At 36.0% G+C, this 19,604-nt stretch overlaps 1 protein-coding gene across 4 annotated transcripts in view; it reads right to left on the reverse strand.

The window, feature by feature from the left end:
- SNX14 (sorting nexin 14) overlaps positions 1-19,604 on the reverse strand; it is a 119,433-nt gene that overhangs the window by 27,386 nt on the left and 72,443 nt on the right. For all 4 annotated transcript variants that reach the window (XM_056818566.1, XM_007484282.3, XM_001366604.5 and 1 more), the window contains 3 exons: positions 9,644-9,848; positions 7,165-7,248; positions 3,908-4,008 (listed from right to left, as the gene is read on the reverse strand). In XM_056818566.1, the coding sequence (XP_056674544.1) occupies positions 3,908-4,008; positions 7,165-7,248; positions 9,644-9,848 (390 nt within the window). The remainder of the gene's footprint in view (positions 1-3,907; positions 4,009-7,164; positions 7,249-9,643; positions 9,849-19,604) is intronic.

Consider the following 19,604-nt stretch of genomic DNA (forward strand, 5'->3'; position numbering starts at 1 on the left):
ATTTTTATATTCCACTGTGGTCAGATCACATCTGGAGTACTCAATTCAGTTCCACATTATTACACTACAACCATTTTTGTCATATCCAACTCTCTCCCAGCAGAAAGTCTTTACTGTAAAAAAATGAGACCATGATTAACATCTCCTTCTCCTCATGAATTCTACTTTTCTAATAGACCTCTTCATATTCCTCCTCCTTTGCATTAGCTTGAAAAAAAAAGGCTACCTCTTTCTACTTTTTTACCAATGTCAATCCTTCTTTTGTGCTCTTGATTCAGTTTCCTTTTCTCTTCCTAATTTTCAGTGTTTCCTTTTCACCTGGCACCTTCAATGCTACCTTTAAACATGACCAAACTTAGAAATAACAACCTCCTTCCCTTATTTTACTATCTTCTCCTCAAGCTACTGTCTTTCTCTTTCCTACCTTACAAACTCCTAGAAAAAGTTTTCTACACCCACTGCCTTCACTTTCTTGTTCCTTTGCAATGACTTCCATCCTCATCATTTCAACAAACTGTTCTCTAAAAAGTCAATAATGATCAGTTTCTCTATTACTAAATATAATGATTATACAGATGTTTTTCAGTTCTTATACTTTGTGAAATCTCTGCTATGTCTACACTACTGAGTATCCCCTCCTCTGAATAGGAGACAAAGTAATAAGGCAGTGGAAGCTCTCTATTCACACACCCCATGAGCATCTGAATGGTCTTCCTTACCTCTTCCTCAACATCCCTAATTCCCTTTAAGGCTTAGCTCAAATGCTATTTCCTTTAGATATTTCTCAATTCCTGCTAACTCCCTCAACTATCATTGTATATTTTTTTATAAATATGCTGCACTGATTTATCTGTGAATATGTTGTTTTCCTCCTAGCAGAATATAACTCCTTGAGGATAAAGATTATTTTACTTTATTGTATGAACTCCCAGCACCTAGCACAGATACTTACACAGAATGGTCATTCAACATATACTTTATGGTGAACTATTTTAAAGACATTGACAAGCTAAAATATATCTAGAGGAAATCAAATCAACATGATGAGTGGGCCTGGAATCATACTACATGAGAATTAGGTAAATGACCTGGGGATGTTTAGACCGAAGGACAGAGAAAGAAGGAATATAACTGCCCTCAAGTATATGAAAGGTTCTCATGTGAAAAAAACTTTAGATTTGTTCCACGTGTATAACACTGCAGAGAGGAAGATTTTAGCTTAACATAAGGGAAAACTTTCTTACATTTAGAACTTTCTAAAAGTATAGTGGACCACCAGAAGATAATGAAATCACTACCTTCAAAAGATGTCTATTTTAAGAATAAAACTCCTATGCCCTCACTTTATTTACTCCTTTAGACATTAAGGTTCTGAGGAGACATCCTTCATTAGAATACAAACACTTCATCAATGTATGTTCTTTCAATTTTTCAAATGCATTTAGTTTTCTATACTTCTCTTGCCTGTGTTTGCATTTTGAAATATCTATTGATCTCCAGTCTTTTAATCAGGAATACTAGGAAGTCCTCTATTACATAAAAGATCCATTTTCCTTTATAAGATTATGCTTTATCTTCACCAGGAAAGATTTTGTTTGGGATTGTAAACTTTAAGCTTTTGCATTCATAAATATAGTTCTTAAAAAAAAAAAAGCTCAAGTCTCTTCTTCATGCTTTACTATTAACCAGCTATATCACCTGAAGCAAGTTATTTAATTTCTCTGGGTCTCAATTTCTTTACCAATAAAAAAGAGGTTTCAACTAGATGATTTTTCTAAGTTCCTCACCACATCTAACATTATAGAATCCCATAAAAGTCTCATCAGGATGTTCTCTAAACTTCTCCCCATCTTCTTTTGAAAACAGCTTAAGTATCTAATGACTAGGGAATGGCTGACCAAAGTTTGGCATCTACACAAAATGGACTATCAAACTACTTAAGAAATGAAATATGAGAATAATACAAGAAATACGTTAAGACTGTGTAAGGGGGAAATTTGGATAACATGTGAAGGGGATAGAGTAAGGATATAGAAGTGTGCATGGAATGAGAATTGTCAGAGAATCAAGGAATCAAATTTTGGAGACAGGGCTAGATGAGAAGCTTGTGAATTTTAGATTTACTCCAACCTGCTTAGTCTAGCAATCAGGAATGTATACACTCCTACTTAAGGATTAAGAGAAGGATGGCCTATGGCAGATGTGCTAGCAAGTGACAAATCAGAAAACAACTGACAGACCCCCTGGGCTGTCCTAAGTCAAGCTTAAGCTATCATTGGTACATATGAGATGAAGGAAGTGATGTAAAAAAAAGTCTATATATTCACATCACTTCCTCTTGCCTCTCTCTTTCATGGCGGAGATGTGGCTGGTGGCAGCGTGCTGGGCATCTGCGTGCTAGGTGAGTGAGTTTAGACTGATTCTTTTTTCCTTTATTTTCAAAAGCACTATCCTCTTAGGAGGCTCCTCATCTCGGAGTAGACCTCGTGGCTAGAAGCCAAGCTAGTTTTAAACTTGGAGGAGGCATCGTGGCTGAAGTCTCTGAACTTCCCTTAGCTTAGGCTAGGCGGGAAAATTCTTATACCTCTTTCTCTCTTCTTCTTCTTAATTGCTTCCCTTTATATTAATTAAACCACCAAAAAATTCCCAAACTTACTTGAGTATTTTTATTGGGATTTGAATTAATCCCTGGCAACCAACTAAATTTATATTCAGTTAAAAAAAAAAACTAAATTTACCCCTTACAAGCTGACAGTTAGAGTTTGGAACATGGGGAGAACCAGGAGAGAGGAGAACTGAGAAAGCAGAGGAAGGAGCTCGTGGACTTTCTTGGTCTCCCCTGAGCTTATCCTTGTTCATGTGAAGAAGCCTGTTTAGTGATTTTACCTTCTTTCGTGGCTGAAAGATATTTCTAGCAGTGCCTCATCTATATAAAAGTTTGATCTGCCTGAAGAAGAAATTCACATTGACTGGAGTGAAGAGCTGGAGAGACTGCCTCCATAGGCTTGGCCTATATCTTGAGTGACCCAGTCATTAGGGTCTCCTTTCTTGATTTAGCAACTTACTCTATTCTTAAATCAAGACTGTTTGGAAGTGGCTATAGAGTTAAGAAGCTAGGAACAGAAAGGGCTGGGATTTTTTAGTTAGCGAGGAAGTAAGAGTAGGTTTAACTCTGTTGAACACTGAAGAGGATCCATGAGGAACCAATGGGTTATGGGAACAGTTAGATATCTAGTTTTAAGGAATTTCCTAACCCTCCCACCTACCCTATCTTTTATTTTATTAAATAAGCATTTTAGTGTTTGAAATCAGTCAGACAACATTATTAAAAGTCTGAGAGCAGCCATCTTGGTCCCAGTGCTTGAGAAGAGTCTTTATAACCAGATTTGAGGTTCCTTCCTCCAGCTCACTCTCTCAGTTCTCCCCCCTCCCAGCTCTCCCCATGTTCCAAAGTCCAACTGTCAGTTTCTCATTCACCCCTCTCTCCAAAATTCCATTCCTTGACTCTCTTGACACTTTTCACTCCATGCACATTTCTGTATCCTTACTCTATCACTTTCACGTTATCCAAATTTTCCCCTTACAATTGTCAGAGTAAAGATGAGCTGATGCAGCATAAAAAAATCTGAACCCTAAATAGCAATAAACACTTAGAATATAATGATATGACATATCATGAATATAATGATACATATATCATAAAAGACTGATTAATATAAAGTCAAGAAGGGAATATGAAGACAAACAAGATGATATTTGTTAACATATCAAAGTTCATGAAGTTTTTTGAAAATAAAAATTGAACAATTCTTGGTTAACTGTTAATCTTTGTTCATTACCAAATTGGTAACACATAAAAAAGTTATTCTATTTATTTTTAATACTTGGATAGATGATGATGATCTACCTGAAGATATTCCTGAAACTCTTCTCTTTTTGATTTTAAGAATTCATAGTTTTTAGGCCCAATGATCCTCTTGGATGGAAGCTGAGCATCAGGAAATGTACCTGCAATGAACATTTATTAAGGATTTTTATCACTATTTATATTTTTCTTTAGAAGCAATTTACAAAATTTTGACTATAAAAAGTCCACATATATAACATTTTATACTTATGTAGCATTTTTCTTCAGAGGCTGTAGAAAATTCAACTTATATGTTATTAAGCATTTTGCCTTTTTTTTTTTTACAAGATCAATTAGCAAGCACCAAACTATGTGTCAGTCACTGGAGATGCAAAGACAAAAATGAAATAGCCCGAGACCTCAAGGAGCTTTCATTCTCTCAGAGATCATATATACATTAAAAAGTTTACACAAAATAAATATGGGGGAGGAAATAACAGCTGTAGAGTTAGGAAAGGTTTCACGGTGAAGGTAGCATTTAATCAGAACTTTTCAGGAAACAAAAGGTTCAAAGGCATGGAAACAAGGAAGCTGGGGATTCCAGATGTAAGGGACAATGTTCCTTTATGATAAATGGAGCAGTTTAATCATTTAAAAGACACAAATATAGTTTTTGGAAAAGCACAGATTCATCTTGTCAAAGGATGTAAGATATTGCTGTGAGAAGAATACTTCAACTCCTAATGCAAGCAGAAAAAGAACTTTGGTTAACAAATACTGCTAATATATATTGTGTATGAATAAACTTTGGGAGGAATATGGAGAGTTTGGGGGAGAAAATGATCTATGGTCAGAATATGAGGACTTTAAACAATATTAAAAATGTAAAATGTTGCCTCACTTATATAGAAATGACTTAATGTTATAAAAAGGCAGGAAAAATATCTTATAAATTAGAAACTAAGAAATTAAGTTTCAAGAGTACCAAAGACCCTCAACTGATCTGCATTTCATGACTAAAGCAGTGTCAACATGGAATCTAGAAACCCCCGAACTTGTAGCCTAGTAAGATCTGATGAACACCAAATTTTAGGACAAGTTTATAAGTTGGAGACTCCAAAGCTTGCACTTGTTCCCTGTTCCCCCAAGAATCCACCTGGAAGGGAATCTCGGGCTAGCAGTTTCAGACTGAATAATGGACCCTAAGGTAACTGACAATCCCAGTTAGGTGGGGCTAAGCAAATGCTGAATACTCTATTTGTCTTAAGTAGTCTTCCCCATTATCATAAACTCTTTCCCAAGAAGACCATACCTGGGCAGGGACCATCCTTTTAGTATCCATTTTAAATAGCTCCTTCCCTTACACCCTAGCTATGATTCCTTTCCTAAGCTTGACAGTATCCTGTCAGTATAGGTCGAACACTCCCATTTCCTTGTAGCTATGGTAATGTCTAGTAATTTCCCTGCTCCTGAATCCCCCAAATGGTACATAGGTAATCCAAATTCTTTTGTTCCTTGGAGTAGTCAATCTAGCACGGTGGGCTCTCCAGGGGTCAGTGACCAAAGCAACCATGGTCTTGGGACTCTGTGTGGGTTTGTAGCGTACAGTTCTGCGAGGAGGCCTAAATTTTAGTGCTAAACTCCTTTCCTTAAAGAGTGATTTTTATGACTATAATAGTTCTGTGTTTTTTCCAAGTTAACAGCAGGTAAAGTCAAAGAAAAGAAGAAATAATAAACTTTAAGAGAATGAGTTATAATTTTAAAAAGATTATGGCTCCATAAGGGAAATTGAGGACAATTCAAGTAAAATCACTCAAAGTCAAGTGGGGGGGCGGGGTGTCTCAAAATCATTAAAATGAAAAAGAATAGTATAATGCATCTGCTTTACTATATTAGTATCCAAAATAGTATAATTCATTTTTATTGTTAAGTAAATGGTTGTATCAATAATAACAAATAAGTATTTACTAAGAACCTACTATGTGCAGGCACTATTATGAGATAATTAATAGAGGAAAGCACTATAATTGAGGGAGCTAAAGAAAGGATTCTTATAAAAAGATTTTAGCTGAGATTTGAATAAACTCAAAAAAGTCAGGAGGCCAAAATGAAGCATTCTCATTCTAGGCATTTAGAATAGTTAGTGAAAGATGCCAATAGTTTGAAAAGTCTTTTATTCAAAAAACAGCTTATGGACAATCACTTTGGTAGCTATGGGGAGGCTGACTAGAAGATGAGGCTGAAAGCATAGAAGCCAATTAAAAGACTACTACCATATGTCCATGTAAGAAGTTATGAAGGCACAATCTAGGGTGGTGATAGTACAACTAAAAGGAAGGGGATCAATATGGAATGATGTGGACTAAATTTCCTGAAATAAGATTCCAAATAAGATAAATTCTATTTCAACAATATCATCTGAGCAATATAGTAATGAACAACAACACTGAAATAAGGATAATCTTAGGGATTTAAGTCCAGGGTAAAAATAAACTGGATACCCACCCTTTTCTGACCCAGGAGAAAGAAATTAAGTCAGAGGTGATTATGCCAGTCATAATATTCCAGAAGAGCTTTGGGGGAAATAGAAAACGACATGGTACAAAGTTGTCAGGGTGAAAGGGGGAACCACCTGAAGGGCAGTCCAAATTAGTGGCTATAGGGTGAGACCTTGAAATCTTTTGAACTTTCCTTACAAACTCTCTGAAAAATGCTTTAGAAAAATACAAGACGAGTGTAAGAATCCTTTCAGTTAAGGCTCTCTAGAAAAGTATGTTAGAGGTGATGGCACTTGAGTTACTCATCAAAGAATGGAATTTGAATGACAGATGAGAAGGGGGTATCCTCTAAGCACAGGGAACCATGCCAGGAGGCAGAAGACAACATGTTGAAAAGCCAATCCAATTCCCTACTATAATCAAACTCTTCTTTAGAGATTATACTTAACTATTATGTGAACTTTAAAATGTTTTTCTTTGCCAGTTTCTCCCTAGATCTATTTGTCACTACCACATCCTCAAGGTATATCTAAGTATATATAATTCAAATTGATAATTTTTGTTTCATCATAAATATTCAAAAGTCACTTAAGAGGTAATCAAATATTTCTAGTCATATCTGTTAAAACATTCATCGAAAATGGTAAATACATACCCAGAGACACATGCACATATACATACATAAAGATAGTTTGGTAATGGTATCCCATTTTTTAAAATTTAAAATAAGGAAGAATTACATAAATCTCACACCCCCCAAATTCTCATGATTAGCTATAGAAATAAAGACCTTGAAATGAAAAAAAAAAGGAAACATACCATGAAATTCTGTTAGTTTTGATTCAAGAACATAGAATTCAAGGTATCTTCGGTAGACAGACCAATGCTCAGGTTCATGCCCAACTGAAAAGTATGTAAACATGAAATAATCAAATGATTTTTCATTTATTTTAAAGTGTGAGATAAAAGCAATGGTTTTAAGACAACAAACATATGATGAAGGAAAAGGCAACCCAAATCCTTAATAAAGATATTCTTCTCACTGTTATTTATAACTTCAACTATAATGGAATTCAAAATAATTTAGACAATGCTCGAGTTAATCAATCATGAGTTTTATATTATAATGATATGCATTTTCTACCATAAAATTACAACATTGGAAGAGACTTTAAGGAACCACATAGATTTAGATTTTAAAATGTAGTTCTAAAGAGATAAAGGTTTAGATTTCAAAGGATGGCTCTTGAAATATAAAAATAATACTGCAGTGAAGGAAAATCTCTGAGGTTATAACATCCAACCACTTCATTTTAGAGATGAGGAAACTGTGGCCCATTCAAGTTAAGTGAACTGTATAATGATGAGTTAGTAGCAGAATATGTCTTCTGATGTAAACTATACACTTATAATTATTAATTAAATTTTTATTTAAGTCAAAAAATGTTTCCCTAAACAAAACATCTGCACTGAATATAAAGCAAGTATGAGTAGTATTGGGGACCACTAAGTAGCCAATGGATAAAGCATATTAGACCTATAATCAAGAGTTCAAATCCTAACCTAGACATATTATCTGTGTCAGTTAACCTCTGTTAGTTAGGGCAAGTCAGTTAACCTCTGTTCCTCCATTTCCTCATCTGTAAGATCAAGATAATAATAGCAGCCACCTCCCAGACTCCTCAGGTGGTTGAAAGGAAAGTGCTCTGCAAACCTTAAGCTGTTATATGAAGATTAGCTACTATTATTGTCCCCAAAAGCAGTTATGGTCAGTTTTAATTTGCCAGAAGATATTCCAACTGTTACAGATGTGAAAAAAATATAGTTAAGTGACATTTCACCTAGGAATAACCCTAACATTATTCTTTAAATATAAGGTCATGGTTACATGAAACCTTATTTACAAGAAATATAGCATGAGTTTAGCAATAAACTTGTTAATACCACAGGAAAAAATAAAATAAAAACATATACCAGTTCTTCAAAAGTCTAAGTTTTATTGCTTTTTATTTTTAGGTTATTCTTTAAAAATAAAAGCATGAAAAGAGTTAAAATCATCAAGTATAAATATGAATATGAACAACTATTTATATTATTTGCTTGATATAATTATTGAATATAGTCATTCAAAATTATTTTTACTAAAGGAAATAAGTTCTTACAACTTTTATAAAATTCTAATGGCAAAAATTTATAACTAATAACTAAAAAGTTTTAGATAGCCTCCCAAAGAATAGTGGGAGCCATATTTCAAGTATTATGCATGAATACCTATCTCTTTTTTTTAATTCCTCCCACCCCTATAAATTTCAACCTACAGAAGCTGCAGAAAAAACAAAAGCAAGTAGTTATGTTCCTAGTGGGAATCAGATGTGGCATTTTCAATGGCTCAAGACATACATTTAAGAAAATACTGGGAGAACAGCAACAACAGCAAAATTGAGCAGCACTGCCTTAGGTAAGTACTGCAGGACTAGGCAGAACAGATGTGGATTTTGGTTATTACCAAAATGCAATACTCAACTACTGTGGGTATCCTTCCTTCCTAATTTCCACATTTTACTTTCTGGCAACAGCAGCTTTTGAAAAAAAAAATCCAAGTAACTGATGCCTTTAGAAGGAAAGGCAGTCTCCCTAATCTCAATCTTACTCTCCTCCTGCTCTCCCTTACCCAAAACTTGCATGATTTGAAGTACTCTTGTTTACAATGACTGCCCCAATTCTTGGACCAAGTCCAGGGCGGTAGTTGCTTATCCTGCTGTGGTTGCTGTTCACCCACAGCATCTATTAGACCAGACCTGAAACAATCAAAAAGAAAATACAGAGCAAAACAGGTAGGCTTTTTTAGAAGTAGGTACTTGACTATGCCCTGTCATTTATAATCATACTACAAATGGTTTATGGGCATGAATATCTTTTAAATCAAATCTTGTACTCGGTCTATGGTGCCTAATCTGTGTGCAATACATGCTAAATAAGCTTATTTGTTGAGGATGATGACAATAAACTCCTTTTAAAAAAAGGAAAATTACTATCCTATGAAATGCTAGGAGTATTAGTTATTCAAGAGACTGTTCAAAAAATAATGACTGACAATGAAGACAAGTAAGATTCTATGTGATTTTTTTTTTAATTCTGGAACTAAAGCAACTATAATATTGTTTTTATAAACACAGATCAAAACCCAACTGTGACAACCGGCACAATGCTCATTAATGCCTGATAAATGGCAAGAAACAAACAGAACAATTCCACTTCACTTTTAAGAAATGTTATGCATTTATAAAATGCTTCCCACCTGCTCTTCTATCATTCCTCTCAACATCAATACAAAATACAGGAATTCTTTCCTTTTTCTCCTTCCTGTCAGCAGAGGAAGGATCATCAAAAAAGTCCACATATGGGATACTTATTTTCCATGCAGCAAGATTTCGGGGAGTACTTGGAGTGCTGACAGCCTCTACTGGAGAGTCATCTTCCATTACAACAATACCTTCTTCAATCTGCAATGAAAATGATATTAACATGATGTGGTTCAATTAAAACTACATCTTAGTTTTTTAACAAACAATATTAATACATGTGTATCCTTCAAAGTAGCCTTTTGGGAAGGCTGCATGCTTATACCAAATATAGTCCTTGCACAAACACCTTCAGTACTCTTCTTTTGGAATTGCCTTTCGGCCTGAAGCAAATTCTTTCAACTTGTCTCCCACATTGTAAACCTGAATCCAATGGAGAGTGGATTTGATTTTCATAAACTACCAAAAGATATTTCACACCAAGTTTAAAGAATAAGAAGGCAAAAAATAGAAGTATGGCTACATAAAACTGACATTTTGGGGTATTTTCAATTTTCAATTCAATTTTCAAAGTCTTTTTAGAAGAATTCAAAAAATATTTTAAGAAATAATAACATCTCTGGAAAAATCATATCCCTTCTATTATGAGGGAAAACAGAAATGGGTTGCAAACAGGAATTAGAGAGGAATTTGCACAGAGATCAGTGTGTTGGACCCTACTGCATGCTGTGGAATTGGAGAGATTGAATTCTGGAATGTGGGGGAGCAGATAAAAGTGGGCACAAAGAGCTGCCAAGGGGATTTTGGACTTCCTGTTACTGGGAGAGCCTGAAGCTGATACTTCCTCCTGCATTCGATCTGTGTGAGCCTAGGAGGAGTTTGGTTTCCTATTCCTTGAAACCAAAGCTACAAGCTCTGGCGTTCCTGTCTGTATAAATCCTGCCTACTTTGTGATCCACTGGTGTTTCCAGTCTACCAAAAGAGTTTCCAGCTGCTCTGAAGATCTGTGTCTGGCCAGCCAGTGAACCTGTCTGTCATAGGAAGGCCTATATCCATCTGGCCAGGATTGATCCCTGAGATAAAGAGTCAACCCAAATTACTTTGAAGAACTATATACCTTGCCTAAATTTATCTGGAAGGATTATAGTATCAGGTAGTCAGATAGCTGAGGAATTTTTAGACAGCCAGAGTAGAAAAATTAGGCAGCCAGAAGACCAGAAGCAGGGGTCTTGGAAGGTGGGAGGTTTAGCTAGAATCCTTAGATTCAAGGTATCCTATGCCCTAATCCTCCCTTCCAGATTACGGTGGTAAAATAAACCCTGTCCTGGTTTTTTACATTGGTCTGAGGTCTGTGAAGTGTACTGGCCCTGTGAGAAGGCTCATGAGGCCCTTCTCAGTGGGGTACCAAGGAATCAACCAATCCTTAGTATCATACCATTACCAACACCATCTATCCAGATTATCCACCTATTGTATAAACACATAAGTTATGATACATATATTTTTAAAAAACCACAATACTTTATAGTCATTCTACATGCATTCAATGAGTTTTTAGAATCTTTGGGCAGCTAGGTAGTTCAGTAGATAGAAAGCCAGATCTAGATTTGGCAAGTCCTGAGTTAAAATCTGGCCTCAGACCCTTCCTAGCTATATGACCCTAGGAAAGTCACTTAACTCCAATTACCTAACCTTTACTGTTCTGCCTTGGAACTAATTCTAAGACAGAAGGTAAAGGTTTAAAAAAAAAAAGGAGAATGGGTCAAGATGGCATGGACCCATCTGATCTCTATCAAACTATCCTCCAAAAAAAAAAAAAAACCCAAAACATAAAATCACACCTCAGAATTAATTCTGTATTAGCACAATCCACAAAAAGGTGAGGTGAAGTAATTGTTCAGCCCAAAACAACTTAGAAGGCCAGTTTGGGGGAATCTAGTACATCTAGAAGGATGGAGGTGAAGCACAGAGCAGCATAGCAGCATGACAGGGCAAGCCCCACTGAGGCCATAGGTCCCGAGTTCAACTGCTGCACCAGCAATGGGACAGAGCTTCTTGAGCTCTCAGCTATAGACAGTAAAAAGGGAACAGGGGGAGGGTAGACAACTGCTCAAAAAGATACTGTCAGGGTTCCCTTGCTGGTAGTTCAGTGCACAAGATTCTTACTGTATTACCTCCAGGCAGATCCAGGAAAAAGTCGTGGGGCGTACTCTAGGGGGGAGGAGGGGCACTAGCACTCATGCACTCATGGCCACAGCAGAGCAGGAGACTCTAGTTACAGCTCCAAGGTGAAAAAGAATACTTTTGATTACCCCCAGACCAGACCAACGAGCCTGAAGAGTATTAGACTTAAAAATTATTAGTGTTTATACTGTTTAGATGATATCTAAAAGTAAGAGGAATGTATTGAAAGGAGGTGGAAGGGGAAAATGGAACAGGGTAAATCACTGCACATAAAAGAGGCATGTGGAAGAAAAAATGAGGGAGGTGGGGAGGAGAGTATGTGAACCTTATTCTCATCGATATTGGCTCAAGGAGTGATAATATATCAATAATATGAGGGAGGAGAGATGAGGGGAGGGAGAAAACATGATTCATGTAACCATGGAAAAAATAAAAAAATATATATTGACTCGAGGGAAGAACATACACAATCAATTGGATATAGAAAACTATCTTATCCTACAGGAAAGTAGGAGGGAAGGGGATGAAAAGGAAGTGGGCTAACAGAAACGAGGGCAAATTGGGGGAAGTAAGGGTCAAAAACTAAACAAGGGGAAATAGGATGAAGAGTAATTATACACAATAACCATAATGAGGCAAAATTTTTCACAAGGCTCTCTCATAAAGGCCTCATTTCTCAAGAGAAATGAGTCAAATATATAAGGATAAAGCCCCAATTGATAAATGGTCAAAGGATATCAGCAGGCAATTCTCAAAGTAATTAAAGCTCTCTACAGTCATGCAAAAAATACTCTAAATCACTAGAAGTTAGAGAAATTCAAATTAAAACAACCCTGAGGAAGGAACCACCCTACATCGATCACACTATTATGACAAAAAAGGAAAATGACAAAACTTGGAGGGGATGTGGGAAAACTGAGACACTAATGAGCCCTCTTAGAGAGTTGTGAACTGATTCAACCACTTTGGAAAGCAACTTCAATCTATGCACAAAGGACAATAAAACAATATCACTACTAGGTTTGTACCCTAAAGAGATTTTTTAAAGGGGGGGGGGTTATCCATGAGTACAAAAATATTTAAGGGAGACCCTTTTCGGCAGGGCAAAGGATTGGAAAGTAAAGGTATACCTATCAATTGGAGAATGGCTGAGAAAGTCATAGTAGTAATGGAATACTGTTGTGCTGCAAGAAATGACAAGAAGGAACTTAAGAAAACCTGAAAAGACTTACATGAACTGAAGCCGAGTGAAATAAGCAGAACCAGGAGAATAATGTACTGTGATAGGAATATTGCACCAAGAACAACTATGAATAATTTAGCTATTCAAAGCACTATCATGATCCAAAATCCTCCCAAAGGACTCATGATAAAAGTGCCATCTACTTCCAGAAAAAAACAAACCGGTAAGAATCTGAATCCAGATTTAAAAAAAACAAATGTTTTTCACTATCATTCTTAAATTTTTTATTCAAATTTCCTTCCACAAAGTGATTAATATAGAAAAAGTTTTACCTGATTGCACATGTAAAATCTATATGAGATTGTTTACCATCTCAATAGGAGGAGGGGAAGGTTTGGGAGAGGAGGGAGAGAATTCAAGTCTCAAAATTCCTTGAAAAATACTGGAAACTTTTTATATGTAATTGGGGTAAAAAAATTTAAAAAAACTTTAAAATAATTTTAATGGAGGGGGCAGCTAGGTGGTTCAGTTGACTCCAGAGAGCCAAATCTAGAGACTTGGAGATGGGAGATCCTGGATTCAAATGTGGCCTCAGATACTTCCTAGCTGTGTGCTACAGGATAAGTCACTTAACTCCCCATGCCTACCATATTGGTTCTAGGACAGAAGGTAAGGATTTAAAAACACATTTAATGGAGTCTGAAATCTCCACATGTTAGAAATCTAAACTACCTTTCCTCCTTTTTCTTTTATACATTCTCTTCCAGAGCTACTGTTAGCTAAAATAACTGCATTTCAAAGGGTTGTTTTGCATGTACTGTTATGAAATCCTACTGATTCTATAAAGTCATCTCTGACCACTTCAATGTAAAGTGATCAACCACTCATTCCTCTTAATTCTGATAGCACTTACTGTCTTGCACCACTCACTACGCATTTACAATAAAATGATATGTTATTCACAAATTCAAGTGCAACTGACTTTTCGGGTTTTTTGCATGCTGAAGTGTGAAGTTTGCTGGTGTTTAAGTTCATAAAAATGGAAAATTTTTTTAAATGAAATTCTACCAAATTAGCTCTAAAAAAGTTTATAAACTAAGCTCAATTAGGATAGTAAATAACTATACAACTGAATTGAACTGAACTAGCTATGCCATTGGAAGGAGGCATGATAATTTATTTTTAAAAATCACCCATTGGTAAGAAAAAAAAAATAACCAGCTTCCCTGCTGGCCAGCAGCCAAGCCTCTTAGGGAACTCTTCTGTGATTTGAGAATCATTTCAATGAATAATATTAGTCAGACAAATGCAACAGATTAAATTTAAGAAATATTTACTAAGAGTTTACTATTTAGAAGTCACTTTGAGGCACTGAGAATATGAAGATTAAAAAAAACATACTACCTATGCCCTCAAAGAATCTGCAATTTACCCAGTGGAATAGTGCGTCAGCTATGGGAGAGATGGTGGGAGGGGGGGAGGAAAAGAAAATGATCTTTGTTTCCAATGAATAATGTCTGAAAATGACCAACTAAAATAATGTTTAAAAAAAAAGAATCTGCAATTTAATAGAGAAGCTAAGAGATGGGCACTAAAGAATCCTCAAAAAAGATGAGTGCAATGTTGGAGAGCGTAAAAGAAAAAAAAATATTAATACCATACTCCAGGATTTAGGCAAAGGTCTGTCAGAAACAATTTTTATTCATTTAACATTGTGCTATATCCAAATACTTATAGTTTAGAAAGAGAAATGTTCAAACTAGTATTGTTGATTTCCTCCCTTTTTCAAGTCCTTGGACATCTTTCTAATCCAAAACAATTTAAGGTAATATTTGGAGTTATCAAAATAGAAAAACAAAGTGATAAAATGTGAAAAACAGTTTGAGGCTAACATTCCAAAACTATAGTCACTAAAATTCGTCACTTAATCTTCAACTAGAATTACTCAATTCCTTCCTTTAACCAATCCTTTCAAGGATTTAAAAGATTTCTGCCTATAGCTTAATATAATTGTTTCTAAACAAGGGAGTATTTCTGTCAGATAGATCAATAGGAGAAATAGGGAATTAGGAAAGGCAAGAACTATTTCTCCTTCCATTTTAGCTATTGTTCTGAACCTTGTATATGTTTTCCTGAGAGAGATAAGGGTTTTAGGCTAGAGAAAATGTCATTCCTTAATATTTTCACTCTGACTAAAAAGGAGGCTTTTAGTATGTCTCTGGAGGGATATTCCTTATAAGTATGATCCTGAAAAATTTGACTTTGTGCCAATATGGCATTTACAAACCTTTAAAGATAATATTTTCCTAGACTCCAGAAAATAGTAGCATGATACTATAGGATCTATTATTTCCCTGCCCAACAATGTCTAGTTTTTCCAACCTATCCTAAAGGGTCAGGGCTTCGTTTTCATGACCTGTTGGCTTTTTTATTTCTTATTAAAGTGGACTATAGGAAATAATAACAATATGTAGGGGCAGCTAACTGGCTCAGTGGATTGAGAGTCAAACCTAGAGATAAGAAGTTCTGGGTTCAAATATGACTTCAGACACTTCCTAGCTGTGTGACCCTAGGCAAGTCACTTGACTCCCACTGCCTAGCCTTACTGATATTCTGCCTTGATCCAATACTATGTAAAGGTTTTATATGTATATTTTTAAAGTAGCATTTATATGGTGCTTTAAGGTTCAAAAAGCACTTTTCAAATATCTCATTTTATCCAAATACTAATCCTGGGAGATGATAGATAGGAGCTATTATACCTATTTTAGGGCTAAGGAAACTAAGGCAAAGGTTAAGTGACTTGCCCAGGGTCAAATAGATACTAAGTATCAAAAGTATGACCTAACTGAGATCTTCCCAACTACAGGTTCAATGCTCTTATCTATCCACTGTGCCATCTAGTTTCAATATCAGTTCCTAAAATTTAAATTTTTCTGTTTCTGAAACTTACACCAAAGTAATTCTCATGTGAATACAAAATGAGCCACATGTTATCTGTGTGGAGATGCTGACTGACTCCAGAAGTTAATGAATCCAAAACATGGTATTAACTGGCAGAGGAAAAAATGAAATCCAGTACTCAAACACAGAAAGTTGATTAAAATTCTGATAGTACAGGGATGTTTTGAGAAGAAACAAATGCTTGCAGAACAGACTTAAGTCTTTTATGTTGAGGATCAAACTATTGTTGTATTATATTTGTTTGAAAGTTTATCTATTTACCTACAGAATTAGCAACTTAAAAGTTGTAAGGGATTTAAAAAACTACCTAGATTCTTGGTTAAGTTTGTTTTATTAATCCTGAATACCAAGTGCAATGCCTTGTATATTCTAGATGCTTGTATGTTTATAGAATTAATTTTAATTAACTAAGGCAAGATATCTATTATTCTCTAGTAATATGGCACTAAAAACAAGCCTCACCATTAATGTGAATCCAAGTTTCCCCCCTCAACTCTGCCCCAGCTCACAAGTGTAAAGATGGGATTAACTCTTCCCCTGCCCACTTTTAGATTTAATCACCAGAAGTATATATCCCCCAACATTTCCTTAACTGAGGGGTGTGAACCTTAAAAATTCTCAGACCCTACTTCATAAGATTTGGTTAAGACCATTCCCCATTTGGGCAGTGAAGGTACTTGATCAGGAATGTGAGAACTCTACTTCACCATACTTAAGCATGCCTTAGGGGAAAATAAAGTTGTAAACTCTTTGCTGAACAATGAAAAAAACTTAAACCCATACTTATAGTAAGACAAAAGTTCTTAAGCTGTGCCTAATTTTAGATATAATACAAAAGGTTGCTAAGTTCCTATAAAGGTCAGGCAACTTATGAACTTACAAGGAGCAAAGAGGTGAAAACTTACTCAGAGATTCTAGTCTACTCAGATGTGAATTACTCAAAAGATTAGTCTACTCAGGTGTGAACTAAGAATGGTCTGTCCTTTGAAAAACGTCTACTGTGATTGGTAGATGTGAGAACTTAGAGGAGGCGACATAGGAGAAAATTCCCTTTATAAGGAGATGAGAAATCTGAGAGCAGGACAGGCTCTTGGGACAGTCTCTTGAGACAGTCTGTTGAAGACAGTCTGAGGGAGGCTGACTCTGGCTGGAACTTCCTCTGAGGAGACTCTGTCCCTCTGAATCCTTGCTTGGACAGATCTTGTGGTGAGTGATAAAAGACTGACTGATCCCTCTCTTCCTAGGCTGGCTCATGCCGGCCTAGGCTGGTATAGCCCTTTTCTCATTATTTCCTTTTTCTCTCTTTCTCTCTTTCTTAATTCCTCATTTGTATTAATTAAATCTCTATAAAACCCAGCTGATTGGGTATATTTCATAATTGGGAATATTTCCCTGGCGACCACCTTATATATTTGATTTTAAAACAAGACACTGTCTTGAAACATATTTTCTGCAGTCACAATTTACTCATCCACTCTTTTATCTACTACAATTTATATCTTCCACTAATTTTAATCATTACAGTTTAAACCCTCAACTATATTTTAATTATTACAGGGGAGGTTCACAACCTACATGCTAAACTGGGTGACAACTCAGAAACAAGTGACTGCCCCCTGGGCAGTCCTAAGAAAATTCTAAAACTGTAATAGGTCCACGTAAAATGGAAGGAAGGCACAGGAAGTGATGCAAAGAAGGATCTTTAAAAGTAGTTACAACTTCCTGTGACCAGGTTTTTTTATTTTCCTTCAAACTTAGCCTTGGAGGAGATACAGCTTGGGACTTTGGACTACTCTTGGATCTTCCTTTAGGACTACCATGTGGGTGAGTGAAAATGCTGACTCCTTTCCTAGTATCCGGAGAGGCTCCCTCCCACATCTTGGAGGAGGCTGCATGGCTGGAGTACATGTTTAATTTATCCGTAGGCCCTCTGGCTGGGGCTTCTGGAAGCCTGCTGGAGTAAAGCCAGGGCTGAAGGAAATAGTCTAGTCCATTAAGCTAGATTTTTTACTCTGCCCTCTTTCTCATTTCTCTAATTTCACTCTTTCCCTCTATTTTATAAATAAACTGCTATAAAAGTCATTTGACTCAAGATATATTAATTTCAGCTACCACATTCTCAAATATTTAGTCCAGCCTTAATTTTTAACCCTTACATAAAAGGAGGCATATCTGCCTGAGAATGCCCTCTAAAATATCCCCAACAATTGGATACTTGTCATCCATTAAGAAGGAACTCATCTGTCCAAGGGAAACCAATCTACTTTTGGATATCCATAATTGTTAATAAGTTCTCCTTACACAGAGCCCAAAGCTGCCCATCTGTAATTCTACTTATTATTGCAAGTGCTATATTCTGTGAATTTTAAATTACTCCACCCTACTTAGACCTTACTTTATGGGAAGATAAAGTTGTAATCTCCTGATTGAACAATGAAGGTACTTAGCTCTTACCTTATAGTGAAGCTAGAACTTTAAGCTAAGTCTCATTTTTAGATCTTAATACAAAAAGGTGTTAAGTAACTATAAAGGGAAAATTAATCACAAAAAGGTCAAGTAACTAACAAAAGGTGAACTTAACAAAGAAGTGTTAAGTAATTATAAAGATATAATCTAATCAAAGATGAGAACTAAAGAATGGGCATTTAGAGGAGGGGACACAAGGGTGAAAGGTCTATATATTTGGCTCGCTTCCTCTCTCTGGGACCTTTTGGCAGCGAAGAGGTGGCTGACAACAGCGTACTGGGCCTTTCGGCATCTTGATGTGGCTACAGCTATTTTCCAGTTTGGTGGTGAGTTTCTGGCTGAAGTTCCCCTCCTTTACTTTCCAATTTTATCCTCCTAAAAGCCTCTCATCTTCTTCAGAATCCAAGAGGCAGAGATTTTAAACTCCCCCTGGCACAGGCCAGGCAGGAGAAATCAGGCCTAGAGATGGGAGGTCCTGGGCTCAAATCTGACCTCAGACACTTCCTAGCTGGGTGACCCTGGGCAAGTCTCTTAACGCACCATTACCTAGCCTTTACTGCTCTTCTGCCTTGGAACCAATACCCAGTATTGATTCCAAGACAGAAGGTAAGGATTAAAAAAAAAAAAACCACAGTGTATACACTAAAAATGTGACAAACAATTGTTGAATGAATGGTGAACAAAATGTTTGCAAAGATTTAGAAACTGAAGGGGTATCCATCAATTGGGGAATAATAGCTGAACAAGTTGTGGTATAACATTGTAATGGAATATTATTGAGCCATAAAAAAAAAATTAACAGGATGAGTTCAGAAAATCTTGGAAAGATCTATATGAACTTATGAAAAGTAAAGTGAGCAGAACCAGGAGAACAATATATGCAATAACAGAAATATTATATAGTAATCAACTGTGAAGGACTAAACTATTATAAGCAAAGCAAGTTTCCAAGATATCCACAAACTACTAGTAATGAAAAATAATATCCAAAGCCAAAGAAGGAACATGTTAAAGTTAAACATACCATCTTCCACTTTTATTTCCTTTATGATTTTTTTTGTATTTGTATATGTGTCTTATCATAGCATGAGCAATATGGAAATATGTACTGCATGAAAGCACTGGTTTACTCTATATCAAGCTATTTACTGTGAGACAGG

The sequence above is a fragment of the Monodelphis domestica genome, chromosome 2, assembly GCF_027887165.1.
Source record: "Monodelphis domestica isolate mMonDom1 chromosome 2, mMonDom1.pri, whole genome shotgun sequence".
In the NCBI taxonomy this organism is placed as follows: Eukaryota; Metazoa; Chordata; class Mammalia; order Didelphimorphia; family Didelphidae; genus Monodelphis; species Monodelphis domestica.